The sequence below is a fragment of the Oryzias melastigma genome, linkage group LG3 (assembly GCF_002922805.2).
Source record: "Oryzias melastigma strain HK-1 linkage group LG3, ASM292280v2, whole genome shotgun sequence".
In the NCBI taxonomy this organism is placed as follows: domain Eukaryota; kingdom Metazoa; phylum Chordata; class Actinopteri; order Beloniformes; family Adrianichthyidae; genus Oryzias; species Oryzias melastigma.
The window spans coordinates 5,522,987-5,540,675 of NC_050514.1; the positions used below are offsets into that span (position 1 = coordinate 5,522,987).

Here is a 17,689-nt window from a genome sequence, read left to right on the forward strand (position 1 = left end):
ACAGCCTCTCTGTCTGCGCGGTGAATGTTTCATAATCCGCTCTTCGAACCGGACGACGTGATCCCGGCGCGGAATATGAATGAAGCCCTGGACGAGCGGTTCATTTCCAGTGTAAACTCATTATACGCGCCGTCCTCGCGGCGTTTGGTTCGAAGAGCGCAGATTATGAAACGTTCATTATGCAGACAGAAGCGCCGTAGACACGGATCTCCTGCAGATCTTCTGGTTCATCTCCAAACAGCGCAGTAATGACAGCCGCGGCGGAGCTAGCTGTGTTACAGTTAGCGCCGATGTTAGCTTAGCTAGACGAAGCTCTCTGTTCAGCGTGATCAAACTCACAACATGCTTCATCTTCAGGTGATCATTTATCGCCATCGTGCTCTCATGGAACACAAATTCTGTGGTGCAGAAATTACATTTGACACTTTTTCCTCTTTCATTTTCCTTTTGCTTCCCACATTTTCGAGCGAGCGTGTTGTTATGAGCCTACCGAGAACTTCCTGAGACGTCACTGCTGACCGGATTAGCACCACTGCGCATGTGTGACAAAGAGAATGGAAGACCCCCGCAATAGAAGGCGCGAACTGTAGTTTTAAGATCAAAACAAGGAAAAAACAAACAAAAAAACGATGCTTCGACGACCAAAATAGTTGTCGACTATTTTAATAGTCGATTAGTCGTCGATTAGTCGAATAATCGTGGCAGCCCTAATGCTATTAAACTTCATTAATCTCCCTCATTTCTGGTCTTGGGTGACAATCATTTACAAGCTCTGTTTTATGGATTTTAGCACAGGTGCAAAATAAAATCTCACGGATATTTAGAAGCCGTTCATTTGACAGCAATGCATTACCTGTAGCAGTAGAAGGCACAATTCTTACACTATTTACAGATTAATCTTACTAGATAACTAATTTGAATAAATGTAAATATTTGTTCAAAATGTGTTTACTTCTTTCAACTAAAAATTATAATTACATTTTTGTCAATTCAAATTTTAAATAAATCATGAAAAAATCGAAATTGTGAAATTGAATTGAAAAAAATCGTGATTTTCTTTTTTTGCCATGTCGCCCAGTCCTACGCTGTACTCAATGAAGACCTTTCACACAGAAAACTGATGCCAACTGATCTGTGATCTGTTTTTGAGTCAATGTCAGTTCCAAAGTGTTTCCCAATAACAGTCTCTACAGTCAAAACAATTATCACCAAGCCGCTTTGGTATGTAGTTTGAAGAATTTTAGGAGCCTAAAGCATGTATGACAACATTTTTTCAGACATCTCATTTACTGTTTGAAGGCTCAAGCTAACCCTTGAATTTCAAACAATTAGCACACAAACTCTTCATTTACCGTCAGCTTTAAAAATACAGAGTATGTTACTAAGAAATGTAGTGATAAAAACTATTCATTCCTTTTTATGTAAACTAGTACAAGGGAGTTTACTGAACATGCCAAGCTTGCGTTTTTTATAAAAAAAATCCTTAGAAGTAGATATTTAAATTTAAATATACCTAAGACTTTATTAATAATTTAGAATGTATGAACCATTGCTGAGTGTAAACTGAATTAGGTTCTATATTGTCAGGCGAACAATCAGTTTGTAAATGTTTGACATTGGTCCCCAAGGATAAATGTGTTCCCCCTTTAATTTCTATCAGCTCTATAATCCCCTTTTGAAAGGCTTTTAAGAGTGAATTAGACAGGCCCACTATTCAAAGAGATAAGTGTAGAGAAGAGGCGGGAATAATCACAAGGGTCTAGCTGTCTGTGTGGATTAGAATGGAAAAGAAAATCCTTTCATCTCAGATCTGTATTCCTTCGAGCTTGAAAGCATCCGTACGCTCTCACATCCACAAGCCTCTAATGCACACTTGAAAGAAATCGGGGGATCTCTACAATACTCAATTCTTCTTTAGAATGGAAGAAGCCAAAAATTAAACAGGATATGTTTAGTTCCAAAGAAAATGATAAGATTTGAGATGTACCTACTTAAAGTTCAGCTCTTAAAAAATGACCTCTCAGTTTAGAGAGACAGCGCAAAGAAGGGCGCTCACTTTATATCACCGTCTTTCATCACTTATGTTCAATTATTGAAAGCTGGACTCTTAAAATGACAGCCTGTTGACTTTAAATGAGACATAATGAGTGCTGTAAAGCTACACTGTTGCATCTCATTACCTTTTCCAGAAAAATGTAAAACTAAGATCCAAAACAAAGTAATTAAACACATAAGTAAATTTTTTTTGCTTTTCTGCATTTGCCATCTTTGTAGACCTAGTTCGACAACAATCTTTCCTGAATTCAAATACACCAATAATTCACTGCATTTTAACAATCAAAAGTCCTGTTCACACGGCATGTTTGTTTCCCCTTTCACGGTCTCTTTGAGGTTCCACAAGGTTGTAAAAGTTGCATCGCTGCAGAACCGTGAAACAGTTTCCTCTTTCGGTTGCACCAAGTAGTAACAAACTAACCAATGTGCCAAACTGGCTAAATGTGGCATTCATCATAGTGGAATAACTATCGGTGGAGTGATTGTGCGATCCAGACTTCCAGTGTGTAAATGCACAGCTTTAAAGATGTAATGTCCCTTTGATCTGTGTGAATAACCATAAAGGGACAGGAGTGGATTTACAAGCATGTCTGTTTTTCTGCCTATATAACTGAACCACTGTGTGAAAACAGCTACAGGGCCACAAGGAAGGCTTTGTGAATTTTGCTATTTACACCTCTCTTGACGACCAGGCTGCTGTCTCACAGCTTATCCCTCAGTACCGGTCTGGTTTTAGTACACGCTGAAGCGCCAATGCAACGTCTCAAAGCTAAAAGGAAACAGCTGTGGCTTCACAAAAACAGCTTTTTTTGTAGTTGTTGCGAATATAGGGTGAGTGCTGAGTGAAAACTGTGCACTTTTCCCAAACTCAACAAATAAGTGAACTTGATTATTTTTATGACAAGCCAGCAAACAATTGGATTTCTACGACAGTACAAAATAGAGTTTTGAACTGTTTGGTGTGATGAACTAACCTTCTCAGTGAGCTTCAACAAGCCGGATTCAAATAAATGCAGAGTCTTTGCAAATCACTCGTGCTATGCAAAAAAAAAAAGTCATTTCCTGCATTCTGCACGGAATTATGTTCACACAATAGTGTGGCAGAAGAATGTACGTGACATAGAACACCTTTATTGGACAGACAAAACATCAAAAGAAAAATTAGAAAAATCTGTTATTAGGGGTGTAGGGGAAAATCAATTTGGCGATATATCGCTGCATTTTGCTTGGCAATACATGTATCGATTTAAAATACTGACAATATTTAATTAATTATTTATAAGCATCTTTTAACGTCTTACTTCTGTTTTCTACCTAAACTCCAGACTGCTAGATCGCAGCTCAGCACCCTGGACCTCTTTAAACATCTCTACACGATATGTAATGGTTGCAAGCATATTCTGTACATCTCTATAATGCCAGTAGGTTTATAGAACATAAGGTTAATGCTGTAAATGAAATGGTAATTGACTGTGTAAAATAATGCTTATGCTGGAGCTGGAATTGTATTAGTAATCTAATATTCTGTATGTATTGTGATTTCTGTTTATAATGGACCCAGGAAGACTAGCTGAAGGCTATAGCTCTCAGCTAATGGGATCCATATAGCAAAACAAATACAAATACCCCAAAACAAAAAACAATATCGAACCAGCTTGTGTTAGATGTTCAGTCAGCCTTGCAGTTTTTGTTGTTATGAGACATGTACTACTTAGTGTTTACTTGTTTTTTAACATAATCTTAAAAAACAAAAATAAAAATTTGATTTTATACAGGATATATTGCGATATGTTTCGTATCTTGAGACATGTATCAAGACACACATCCTATTGCCAGACTCTTGCCAATACACAGCCTTTGTTATTATAACTGTTTAAAGAAAACACACATTTTTGAGTTTTTCTGGACTCTTACATCCTTAGTTAAATATATTGAGACAGGTAACACCACATAAAAATGCAATGCAAATTATAAACAAACGCATCAAAATAAAATTTTCATAAGCTTAACATAATAAAATAAATAATTTTATAAATCAAAAAGTATTTTTTAAAGCCCTTATGCCCGTTATTACCTCCATAGTATTTGTGCAGGACCAAAAAAAAAAAAAAAAAGTTTTTCCTGGAAAAAATAATCTTGATAAAGATTAATTCACACACGAAACAAAAATGAATCCCTAAACTTTGTAAAAAAAACTTACCATTAAATTATCTCTGACAAGAAATTTTAAAGATCCCATCCGAACATCTTTGGATCTATTGTAAAAGCGTTCCCAGCGGTCTTTTGATTATATTTATGCTGTTTTTAGTCAAAACCTGTATCATTTTCTAGGACATGGTTATGCACAGTGGCAGAAGTTAATTAGAAATTCACCTCTGAGGAACTTTTGGTACGGAGTAAGCTTTCCTCCATTTCCCATCATCCCTTTGTTTACACACCTTACAGCAAGCTTACAGCTCCTCACAACCCCAGTCTAACATTACAGGTGCAACAAAAATGGTGAGCAATATGAGAGCTATCCAACCGTACAGTTTTGAGGCATACATCAAAATGGATGCATCCAGGATTGAACAAATAGATATACTCAGAAATGCAATATTAAGCTTAATTTTCTTTATATGTCCTTAATTTATATGTCCTCTATTATGAAAAAAATGCTAAAAGAGCATGTTACAAATGGACAAAAAGACTTTTCAGAAAAGGTCTTTAAGAAATGTTCAGCAAGAAATAATTATCATTGTATCCCAAATAATTTAAGACTTTCTACTCTAACAATATATGTAGAACTCTTCTACAATTATCTTAACTAACATTTATTTTAATTGTGCAAAGTTATGTTAACAAAGAATAAGGATTGGACACTTATTTCACTTTGCAAAAACATCAGAGCTTGTTTGGAGACAAAGCTTTGAAAATCAAGTGAAAAAATCCCCAAACATGGCCTGCAAGCTCTTTTACAACCGTAGCAAGTCAGTACAAAGTTTGAGCAACCTCCTTCCTAGCCGAGAGAAAAATTCCAGTTGGGGGGGTGGGGGCACGTCTGCTCCTCCCCACTGTGTGGGTTTTGTTCTGCTAATCAGACCACATGCCTCAAGGATTCAGGAATCCAGGAGCTCTCGGCCAACTCCACTCATTGCACATACACCCGTAGCAGCCTGTGACAATCTATTCAGTGTGTCGGGGGGGTTAAAGACTCTATCCATTCATAACACTGTTCACTCCGTCACCCCCCTCTCCTTTCCTAATCTCAGGCAGTTCTTAACCTCATCCCCTCCCCCCGTTTTACCCCTTACATGCCCTCTCTGTCGCTGCTCTTCAAGGCAGAGGCTTTTTTATCAGTCGGACCCTGAGTAGGTTCATGGTTTATTATTAGACCACGCTCCAACCGCACACATGCCACAAACTTCAGCAGAGAAAACAGAAGTGAACCTTCACGAAACTTTTACCTTCCGTCTTCTCCACAGCTCTCATACACAGGCAAAATGAGGCACGCTGGAAACGCACAGGCCAACAATGGAAGACAGCTGCTCTTGCTGCTTAAGTCTTTCATGAGCTGAATTAGTTGTTACGAGCCTGTGAGCTCCCTTCCCCCCACATGGCTCCCTCCTGGTTAGCAGAGGCGCACACAGCACAACACTCAACCTTGAAAGCTTAGAGGAAAGCTGTTTTCACACAGCAGTTGCGCTATATTGAAGAACAAATAAGGCGTGCTTGTTAAACCGCCGCTGCTCCTATTTAGTGATTCACCCCGATCAAACACTGACATTAGCGCTGTAATGCCACACTGGTAGGGAGGACAGCAGAGTCAGCTGACTGACAGCTGCCCCATTGAGAAAAGTGCTGTGTTTTGCCATATAAACTGGGGCATTCTCACAGTACTCCATTTCACTTCAAATTTTCTCCACACAAAAACACACAGAGGTCAGAAGATGTTTTACTGTTACGCAGTGGTGCAGTTCACACAGGGCTGTCAAAAAGAAAAAAAAAGGACCGGCTGTGCAAATAGACCCTTTTAATAGAGTTTTATTGTGTTGGAAGACATTTAGTCTGGTAGATTTTTGCTTTCCTGCAGCAAATCTTTGCATGATTGCTTTAGTAATGCTCTGCTTCACTGATTAGAGCGAAGGTAATGAGTCTGGGCTGTTTGCAAATTGCCTAAAACAAAGACAATAACTAATACAAACATCTGAAAAATATCTGGAGATAACCACCTCTAGAAAACAAAAACATGGAAAAAAACAGGCAGCCTCTAATCTAGTTTCATTATTGGTCAACAACACATCAATAACACTCAAACAATCACCGTTTCTTCTACAGTTTAGTATGCAGACGTTTTTGCTTCACAGAGTTCAATACCTTAACACAACGGATGTTTAACATCTGCAGAGTTTCCATGCAACTCATAACCGGATCATCTACAAACACTTGTTAGGACTTTGACCTTGAACTACATTTGTCATCTAATTAAAATGAAAGAAATATGGTTCCAACTGTCATAAAGCTTCTTCAGAGTAAGGCTATCCTTTTTGATAGCTTAGGGCTCATAAAAAGTGTCAAAGAATATGTTACAACACAAACTGATCTATGCAACTACAAACACCAATAGAAAAACACTTCCAGTCTCCCATTCTATCAGAATCTCCAGATACAAGTTTGCCAAAATGAAAATTGTTAGACCAAGAGGGGAAAAAAACTGTTCCCTTTTGTTCAAAATTGCAGCCAAAAATATAAAAAGAAAAAACGTATGAGCGCTTTTGTCAAATTAATTTAGAGACTCAAAGATGAATAGGAAATGCTTTGAAAACCACTATAACCAAAATTGCTTAGTTAGTGCTAAATAAGAGAGCTGCTAGCTGTAATTAAAAGCTATGCAAACAATCTGCAACAATAACATTTGAGAAATAAATCAATGAATACTAAATCTTCTTTAACCTACTTAAGAACTATTTTAAGGAAAACAATGTTGAACAGATTAACCAAGGTTTGAAGAACAACCTTGGAAGAATCAAATTCTATGCAACAAAATCTCTCCTGCAGGAAACAAACGTTGATTCTTGACACTTTGATGTGTCTTCTTTGTTGTACTTTTATCATTTTGACATGAGAGACATTCAGATTTAGAGTGACTGCTTATGCAGTTTTCCATCTTCTCTGAATAGCGTGTAGAAGCTTAAGTAAAATGAGCATTGAAAGTAATTAGCATATTGAATTGATTTACAAAAATTAAAGTGTCATAAAGATACAGACCATCACATATTTTAAATGCAAACAACCTATATTTTTATTATAATACATATCTATTTTGAAAACTATTCTTTGGATTTAAAATAGCTTTTGTGAGTAAAACAAATTGCATGTTTCCTACATAGCCATCAACACATATTTTTCCACAAGGGTTCTTCAAACTCAAGAGCTATTCTGTCAATTATGAATGAATGAGATAATGGTAGACAAGCATCAACCAGCATGTTCTTCCTGTAGTAGTGAAAGACTTCCTGAGGGTCGATACTTGACATGAAAGACTGGAGGTAGTTCCATAAAAAAACAACAAAAGAAACAACTGTTTTGTGCATTGATTATATGAGTACTTCAAGGGAACAGTTTGCAAAAAACTTACACATTTGCAAAAGCTAAAGACAAAGAAGTGTCTCAACATCCCATGACCCTTAAACTCTTTTGAACACCAACATTGGGATTACCTTTACTTTTAGGCAAAGAGAAACAGATGAAGATTAGGGTGCCTGCTTGCCTGGTGTTCAAAATTCAATTCATGAGATTACTGTGACGAGTGAGCAGAAGCGATGAGAGTACAAGACGCAAGAAAAGGTGTGATGTGGAATGACTACACAATGATTAGGGCTTCAAACGTTCCAGAAATGGTCACAAACAGGTTTGACTTTTGGCGTGGTGTCGTTACACTATGAGGCTACCACCTTAAGAAAGAAACAGAAAGATGTGTGGTTAGTAATGTGCTACAGTAGACTCTGCTTGGGCATTTTTACTTTATTGTCAATCCTTTAGAACCAAATTAGTCATAAACCAAGTACCAAGACCTACAGGGTTTCCAAGGTCATGGTAACAGTGGATCAGCCAAGTCATTTTAGTTTTTTTGGCAATCTTTAGCCTATTTGTTTAAGATACTTCAATACTTGAGTTATATCTACTGCTGTAGACATAATTGTGCAAATGTTTTAAGCTCCTTCTTTATCCCTTACACTCAAATTCCATAACAGTCTACGAACGCAGAGTAAACACTATCGCACAAGTGAACACACTAACTTGCCAGTGAGACTTGATGGCTAAAACAGAGAAAAGTGTTGCAATGTTTTAAAGAAACAAATGATTTACAGACCGATATATCTTGATATCTTTCCTATTTGTTTTCTAACACTGCATGTAGGTTTTCAAAGTTAGAGCTTAGTTCGTAGAACCTGTTGGCTCTGCATATGTGTATGCCTGGGTAATGAAAACCAAAGGGCAGTAACCTGCCCTCAAATGGCATCTGCATATTAACACTGTAAGGACCGTCTGTAATAGTATCTTGAATTGCTGTAATGCTTCTTTTAAACAGTAAAAATGTTGGTACTTGAAAACTCATATACTTTATGATTCTTATGAATGAAATTAAGTCATACAGGGTTTTAAGGTTTTTTGCTCTTAAAGAAGAGAATCAATGTACGCCTCAATTACAAGTTGGGAATTTAGAAATTTTATTATACTTTTTTTCCATTTCCATCATACAACCAACATTTTTAGATATTTTTCAGCTTCAGATATTCAAATTTCGTTTTTACTGCTATGAAAATATGTTTCGTTACTTTTAAGTTTCTGTTGACAGATTCTGTCTAATTTTGACATTAAAAAAAATAAATAGAAAAAAAAGTTGCATTTTTTAGTTTAAATAATTTATGGCACCTAAAAAGCAGGGATAAAACTGTAGGCTATTTTTTTTATTACCTAAAACAATTATAAAAAATAATTAAATGTTTGAATTTACAGATTTACAAAATAGGTATGAACAACATTGGATTTTTACCATTGTATTCATCAAGCAATTTGGATTGATTCTAATCTGTAAATATTAAATTTTCCATTTCATGGTTGCTTAATGCTTAAAGTTTGATCCATATCACCTAAGTAACAGTATAACTTCTAATAGCGGGCAGTCTCTAATGTAGGCGCCGGTTTACAATAAAAGCCGGGTCTCACAGATATTCGTTATTTTAGTCGTCAGTCTCTAATAGTGGCCGGGCTCCTTTAAGACCTCATCCCATCCATGTGCACAGTTGTGCAGCAGACAGCGTGTGTCTGTGGCATTTGTGTTGTAAAGGAGTGCAGTTCATTGAATTTAGTGTTTAATCTTCGTGTGGTGAAGAAACTGCAGAATGCTTAAGGTGGATCCTAAACATATTGGAGAATGGGAAGACGACTGCAGAAAAGAAGCAATAAGGAAACCGATTTCCTGGTGGAGGTACAAAGAAAGCGGGTGATGAATAAGTAGAACTGGTCTGAACATGGATCATTGAGCAAAGGTAGAGAGGGGCGCCTGTCTCCAGGAAAATGATCGGCATTAAAATGAAGAGAATTTTTGATACAAAGATTGATAACTCTTCAAAGAGACAAAAAACGTTCACACCCAATGCTAATCAAAACATAATTACAGTGTTATAATTTCAATAAATCCTAAAATGTTCACCTGGTGTGGTTGTCTGAATTTCTTGACTGAATTTCACTGCAAAATGAACCCATTTTCCATCACAATTTTGTCTGTAATGGAATTAAAAACCGGTCTCCAATTGATGCCCGTTTTCAACAAATGCCAGGCCAGCTGCCACATTTTTGGATTAAACACCAGGGCTACTATTGGACAATATACAGTATTTAAAAAAAACAAATCTAAAAACCCACAGAGAGTAATCAACTAAAAGAATCTTAAGTATCTGTGCTTTTTCGTGCTCTCTTATGGGGTCCAGATGACTCAATCCTTATATGGATGTGTGATCCCTCCCATGACAAAAGTGGACAAAGGTGGACAGGGTTTTGTGTCTGCCACAGACACCAGTGAAGATAAAAAAAATCCTTGAAAAAAGAAGTTCAGCGCATTGTTTTTTGGGGTCCAGATGACCCCACGTTTTATGTAAACATGCCTTGGATAGCACTAAGGCTACCTACAACAATCCAGTCCAACAAACAAGTGAATTTTGTCACTTTGTAACAGTTCCAAAGGCTAGCTTTATCTATGAAACAAGGCCCATCTGTTGTGCTTTTACCATGAATTGTATTTTTCTGTGCAAATCACTACCTCTAGTTTTTTTTCCTTCAGCCATATAAGATCACAGAAGGCATAACGTTTTCACCTGACAATGATAGTTATTTTGGCTGATTGCTAAATAACACCAGCAACTGTTCGCAAATTCTGGCTCAATTTCTTTTTTGCGCATAGGATTCTGGTCCTTAAAACAAGGGAATCCATTTCAGGCTTTTCCAGTTGGTTTTTGTTCTAACAGATTGACAAAATAGAAGCACGATAGGGAAACAATCCAGGGTAAAGGGGATGTCCAGAGGTTTTCTTGAACAAGATTTATTTATTTTTTTAACTTTGAGAGTGGGATTTTAATGATCTTGTTGGGATTAGTTTCAACCGTTTTAATGTGAGGCGGTGCCCTACCTTACTCTTGTTCACGCAACACAATAGCTGTTTACTCCAACTATTTGTTGTGGGAGATTTCTTCTTTAATAACTGTTTAAACTCTTTGCAAACTCTTTATCGTTGCCTCAGGTAACCTTTCATTTAAGTTAAAAAGAAATAGTGAAAGACACATTGAAAAAAAAACAGTATTTCTAGGACAGTTTCTGCAGAGTGGGAGTAGTTCATCAGCAATTTGCCTCTGGATTGTGGGTGGGACTTTTGACGTAGTGTAAGACCGCCCCAACTTTCCGTTGCCCCTCTGTTTACAGTCTCTACCGTTAGCTTACAGCCTCTCACACCATAAACCTAACATTACGACTATAACAAAAATATGAGCAGTATTGGAGCTATCCAGCCGAGACACGCCAACTATAGCTTCTATGCCACAACTACGAGCTTTTTCACAACCTGAATAAATACCTAAATTCAGCCTAATTCTCTCTATATAGTGGAGCAGCTTAGTGTCATTTTTAGCCAGAATCGTTCAGTTGATGATACAAGCATAAAATTTGGTACAGTTATAGTAGTTATATTATCCAAGTTATATTGGAATTTAAAGTGGCTAGCACTTTTTTCTTAAAATTTGGTGTCTTATAAGTACTTCAGCCAAATTTCATCCTTGTATCATAAAATAAAAGATTTTTTGAGTTAGCTGCTCCACTAATATATTGTCCATTTCCATCATGAGAAAAGCACTACATGGACAAAAACACAATTTTCATCAGAGGGGGTCTTTAATGCTTTGTGTCACGCAGGCATTGGATCTAATTTTTAGAGTCTTTGGTATGACCACAGGAATGGATATGAACCAAGACTCAGGGCAAAGACTCTACCGTAGCTCTGATTAATAAACTTTGTTCAACAAACAAGAGGAAAAAGGACTTCCTAAATGTGAGTGAAATATTTTCTGTAAACCACTTGCACTCTTTTAACCTGTCCATACTACAGCTAAGAACATTTTCCAAGGGTGAGAGCTGCATAGCTTTGAATTATTGGTGTGGTCAAGTTCTGTGGTTTGACTCAAAAAGCAACACATTGTAGTAAAAAACCCTACAAAAATAGAAGTCACATTTCTAGCTTACTACGGCATTTACATAGTGGTAACAATGTCTGTAATTTTTCCAATGTAGTGGGCTGTACTTTGAAAATAGATTTAAAGACATGATACGTCCAGCTAAACTTGTCAAGACTTGTTCAATTCCAAACAGTTTTATGAAAGTGTTTGGCTTAAGCTACTAAGCCGTTTTGATTGCCAGGTATGGTTATTTATTAGGATTATTTTTATTCATGTGATCAAATTCCTTTTAAATGATCTAGGTTTATAGTTTTAGAGATCAAATCTTTTATAGAGAAATTGCAAACTCTCAGTCTCTACATTTAGAACACGGTGCTCACACCAAACAAATAGGGAGGGGCTTCTTCTTCTTCTTTTTCCACTGTTTACTAGTGTGTGTCTGCCACCTACAGTTGAAAGGTGCTTGGTGTGAAATGTTGTAGTGGTGCAAACCTCGCAAATCTTGCTTCAGTCTTTCCACAGCTCTACTCAGATATATAAGAGACCTAGTGTCAAATATATGTAATTCCAGCCAGGCACAAACAGCTATCAATTTTCAAGTGGTTGCCACTTTTATCAATTAAAATCACTACCAAATCAGAGTCCCTGACAGGTCAAAGTTTGTCCTGGTTGGACTTGCAGTGCGTGTTCAATGTCCGCAGTGTCCACAGACTAGTGTTGTGGCTTAGTTTATTTTTTAGGGTACAAATTCTTGTCTTAAAACAGATGTTAGTGACATACTCACAGGAGATTTACAAAACAGCTTTTACCTTTAGCAGCTGAAAAACTACTCCTACTAAACTCTTTACCAATTACAAACTAACCCATCAGAACATGTTTTTGAGAAACTGTTTTACCAGCTAGCAGTTAAATCGAATTGATTTCCAGCTGGCTGTCGAGCAATCCATTCTGCCTTTTCCTAGTGAATTCATTTTGATTACAAAGAGATTTTGGTCAAATTCCTTTCATAGCAGTCGACCAGGGGAAGCTCTGCAATTTGTGTCCATGACTGGGCGTCCGGGATTTCAGGAATCAAACAGGCTTCCTTGCAGCCCATCCCCCACCACACTTTCAGAGCAGCAGGAAAAACCATGAAGGCGTGCTGTGCACCAGCTCCCTCCCCCACACGCTGCTCCGCCAGGCATTGCTGGGCTTGTGGGATTAAGAATGGAACACGATGACAGACAAAAACAGTCCTCAGCACCTCCCTGCTTGGATGTCTTTTATACTGCTTGAGCATGAAAAGGCTGCCATGAGGCGTACAATAAGACACAGCAATAGATCAACTCCAAGCGAACAAGATAAGTGTGGGTGAGCAGATACCCTGGCAGTCTTAAGAGTTTAAATTCTTCGAGTAGGAAAAGTAGAGCATGACATTAACATCTTTACAGTGAATTCCGTGTACAGCTGACAATGTCATTATTTATCCACATCTGCCGCTGTTTGACAACATATTAATTTATTTTTGTTGCAAGTGAATTATTAATATGCAGCATGGAATAAGTATTGTATAAAACACAAAAGCAACAAAGCTTTCTTTTATATGAATAACTTCTAAGAGGAAAAACACACCAACACAGTGTGAAGCATTTTCTGGAGCTGGTCTTAACATCATATTTGTCACGGGTGCCCTTATTTGCTGTATGGTAATAAAAGACATAACAGCAGTATGTCTTCTTTATGCATCACATGACATATTGCTTTGGAGAACAGAGTGCATCTCCATGCCTGCTGTAAGCAACAGACTGTCACAGCTACAAAGGGCCTGGTTGTGTTACAATGAAAGTGATGAAAGCCAGCACTGTTTCAAAAACCTATATATCAAAGACTTCTGGAAAACAACACAAGCAACCAAAATGAGTTTTCTTTATGCCAACACTGTGTTTGTTGTACCACAACATGAAATAAAGGTAAACCATTGATTGGTTAAATTAACGCCATGGTTATTCTTACTTTACAGATGATACAAAACACAAAAAATGATGTTACCAGGCCATTTGCCACAACAAACCAAAAGAAACAAATATAGTTGGCATAGACAATTGAAAAATGACCAAACACATGCTTGCCGTAATAAGAGCATAAAGGAAAAAACATTTACCTTCTCGTTCTTGACCTTCTTCAATGCTTTGCATTCATTACTCCCATTTTCCACGTCCTCCGCCTCGGTTTTTGTGGTCAATGCTGGTACTATCCCAACAGATTCAAGTGCAATATTTCCCATTTGATTGGCATCGGCCAAGTCCGTTGATTGTGTGTTCTCAAAGGATGAATTACGGCTATTTCCCAAAGCGACTTGGGCCTGAGACACATCCTTTTCCGTGACCCCAATTGCCACAACCGGGGTGCCATCAGTTTTGTCTTTCTTACTTTTCCCACTTGCACTCTCTTTGTCTTTTTTACCGCTGAGAACACCTCTAGAGGCTTTGCCCCCTTTTTCCATGTTCTTTCCAGAGGTGGAATTGTTGCTAGCAGCTCCTGTAGTTGCTGCCGCGCCCGTTGGCTCCCCTTGAGTCCGTCCTGTAGCTTCCTTTTTGCCGACATCTCCAGCCGACGCTTTGCTGCTATTGTCTTTAGAGTTCTTGCTGCGCTTGTATTTTGATTTGCTCTCTTTGCCTTGGGAGCCAGACACTGGACTAACAAAACGTATGTTGTCGGGCAGTGCTGCCACTGCACTAGGTGGTGCTGCCATGCCGTCCTTGGTGCCAGACATCTCAAGTTTATCCTTTTCTAAGTCAGCGTCAAGGTCAATAATCAGATTTCCAACACCGATATCCCACTCATCCCCGCTGTCGTAAGTGTCCACCGCATTAGAGTCCACACCTTTCCCGCCTGCAGTGCCACCACTTAGGGACATTTTAGTGCCAACGGCCCAGGATTGCCTCAGTGAGGTCCGACACCCTCTCAGATGGTTGGGACTCAAGGGCAAGGGTTAAAGAATTTTCACGGTCCACTCGTTCCTGTCCCATTTAACCACATTTTGCCCTGGAGGGAAAAAAAAATGACAAAGAATGTATTACTTCAATAATTCAGACACAGTACAAAAGCATCCATCACCTAACATAAACATTGCTTTTATTGTGGAAATCACAGAAGAAGAAAAAAAAAGATTTCTGGTTGATGGCTTGTACTTCTGTCATGATAACTGCATCAACCAGTATTTAATGTCCACTGGTGCTAGTGGTGCTCTGAAACCCTTTTTTATAATCACTTTCCCCAGTTGTCATGGAAACCATGGGAAATGTAGCCTAAATCCTCCTTTGACAGCATAGGTGGCCCCACTGTTCTGAATGACGGGCTCTCTTTTCAGAAGGCCCTGCTGACAGTGTCTCTGCTGAAAAAAAGAAGAAACTGGCCTCACACATGGTTTTTAAAGCTGTCTCTTTCTTAATTCAACAGCACAATAGCCATACTGCCTTAACAGTAGGGCTCAAAACATGACTCAATGTGTGTCTTAAGAGTAAACCTAGTTGTAGAACACAAATTAGAGGATTTACACAAGTTATTATATCAATAAACCAAGCAGATGCTAGGTTAATCTGACTTTGGGTATAGTACATTGACTGGAAACTGAAGGGCATTTCATCACCATATGGTCCTTATCGCATTATATGATCCGTAACAATCTAATGAACAACAGCTACTGAACAGAAACTGGTTTATAATCAATGACTACTTAATTATTGTTAGAAATGAATCATTTATAATTCAGAAAAATTGTCCAGATTTTGAATCAAAGTATCTTCATCATACAACAATTTTGGAGCAGTGATTTAATTATCACTGATATCTTATTGATAGTATCCCAATCCTCTTCTTTAACAATTTTTGAGAATTATATGTTCCACATTATCAGTCACAAGGGCATCAATATTTGTGCAGCACAAAGGAGGGCAACATATATATATATATTGCATTATTGATTTTGTTCCCCATCACTACAACAGATGGATACCAATAAAATAACAATTACAGTCTTTCTGATTTCAGCAGGAAGAAAGTAACAAACATTGCTTTATAGGACTGAAGAACATTTTTGCTTTGTCCAAGGATAAGCAAACTCTTGTAAATGAAAATGAAGTCTTGCATCTGAAGTCCTCGTCTACCCTCGCAGCAACATTAATGGTAAATAGCCCGAGTACAAAAGGCTCTGCTGTGAAAGGTAGGATCAATATGACAACAAACAGGCCTGAATCGTATTGATTTTTGGCAAGTCCACCGATCTGGCTTAAAAAAAATTGGGTTATTAAGATCCTGTCAACTATAGGTACGATTTTCCATCTAGGATTTAAACTTTGCATGATTGGTGTGGTATTTCTGTTAAAACCTAATTTTCTAGTGAATAGACAATTTGAGAAATTATATACACAATTTGACACTTATTGCAATACCTACTTATGTACCTAAATAAAGCAAAATGATTTGCATGTCTATATCTTAAAACATGTTTTTAGTTAAACAAGGTTTTTAGTCTGTACTAGAGCTCAAGATATCTGAGATACACCGATAAAAAAAAAGATAATCAAAAAGTTATTTTGTTGGTAACATGTATGCAATCACACATTTCCTAATTTTCTGGTAAAAAAAATAAATCTTCTGAAAATAAGAATGCTGTTCTTAATCTGTCTTCCCTGGATAAATAAAGGTAAAAAAAAAAAAAAAAAAACAATAGGGATTGGGGGATACCTCATCAGGTCAAATTTGACAAGTCAACTGGTGCTTTACTAAACTCTACACAATTAAATAAATCCACACAGCACTTTGACAACCGTTTTGTGGGAACATCAACTTTACCAAAGAGACTCACTTTTCTAAAATAAATGTATTCCCACACCAAAAAGAGCTCACTTTAGGGGAGATTGTAAAACCAAATTCTAGTGCAGTCTGAGTCCCCAGAGTGTATGATAAAATGTGTGGCTTTGTCACAGTTTCACTGCGTTTCAGTTCATTTCCCTCCAATGAACCAGCTTATAAAGAAACAAACCCTGGTGCCAGGTTTTTATTAAAGAAACATTACATTGGCACAATTCCCAGTTAAAGCTACAATTATTTCAAAACCGCAATTAGATTTTTTGACGTTGCTTAAAGATCTTTTCATGTTTTCTTTAAAAGATACAGGATGAAAAGTTTTCAACTCCCATTTTAAAGTGAAGCATGCTTTTTTCCCACACAGATGGTTTCCAAAAAGAACAGCAGTTAGTGTAGGTTTGGAGGGGGCAGGAAAGAAGCAGCTTTCACTAGTAAACAGTGGTGATGTCTATTTGTCCAACACCTTCACAAAGCCAAGGCTGTGACAGTGTCTGCTCTACACCCACTTTATGGCTTTTAGCTAAAACTGCAGTGCAAGCCCCCTTTCAAAAAGCTTGACAGAAGACATTTCCCAGAGTGCCGCATTCAGATGAACGAGGAGGCTGTGCACCTCCAGGGAGAGTGTGCTGCTTTTGCACAGATCCAGTTTTACGGTGACCTTTTGCCAGGAACTATGTGGTTGTGACTGTAAATCCATTTCTGGTCATTCGGCACTGAATATTACCAAATGAGGTGTATCCTATTTTAGTTTCGACGCATGGTTACATAAAAGTGACAGTACAAGTGCTTAAATAACCATGTATTAAGAAACTACAAACACGTAATTAACACAAATGGGAAAAAATGGTACACATATTGTGAAATTGTCACAATATATACAATTTCATTTTATTTTCATTCAATTTTAAAGTAAAAAAATACAAATGGAGAATAATATGTTATGGAAAAAATATAAGAAAGAATTTGGCTAATAAGTACAATCCATTATCATCTGAAAAATTGTCCTAGAAACATCCCATCAAATTGATAAAAATAAAGAAAAATGTAGCTGGCTATAATGTAATGACTGTCATCTATCATGT

The 17,689-nt window shown here is 37.5% G+C and overlaps 1 protein-coding gene across 2 annotated transcripts in view; it reads right to left on the reverse strand.

Moving 5' to 3' along the window:
- Window positions 1-17,689, reverse strand: part of LOC112160425 (zinc finger protein 609) — a 95,372-nt gene that overhangs the window by 50,829 nt on the left and 26,854 nt on the right. For both annotated transcript variants that reach the window (XM_024294902.2, XM_036216992.1), the window contains exon 2: window positions 13,900-14,783. In XM_024294902.2, coding sequence (XP_024150670.1) covers window positions 13,900-14,655 — 756 coding nt within the window. In that variant the 5' untranslated portion in view covers window positions 14,656-14,783. The remainder of the gene's footprint in view (window positions 1-13,899; window positions 14,784-17,689) is intronic.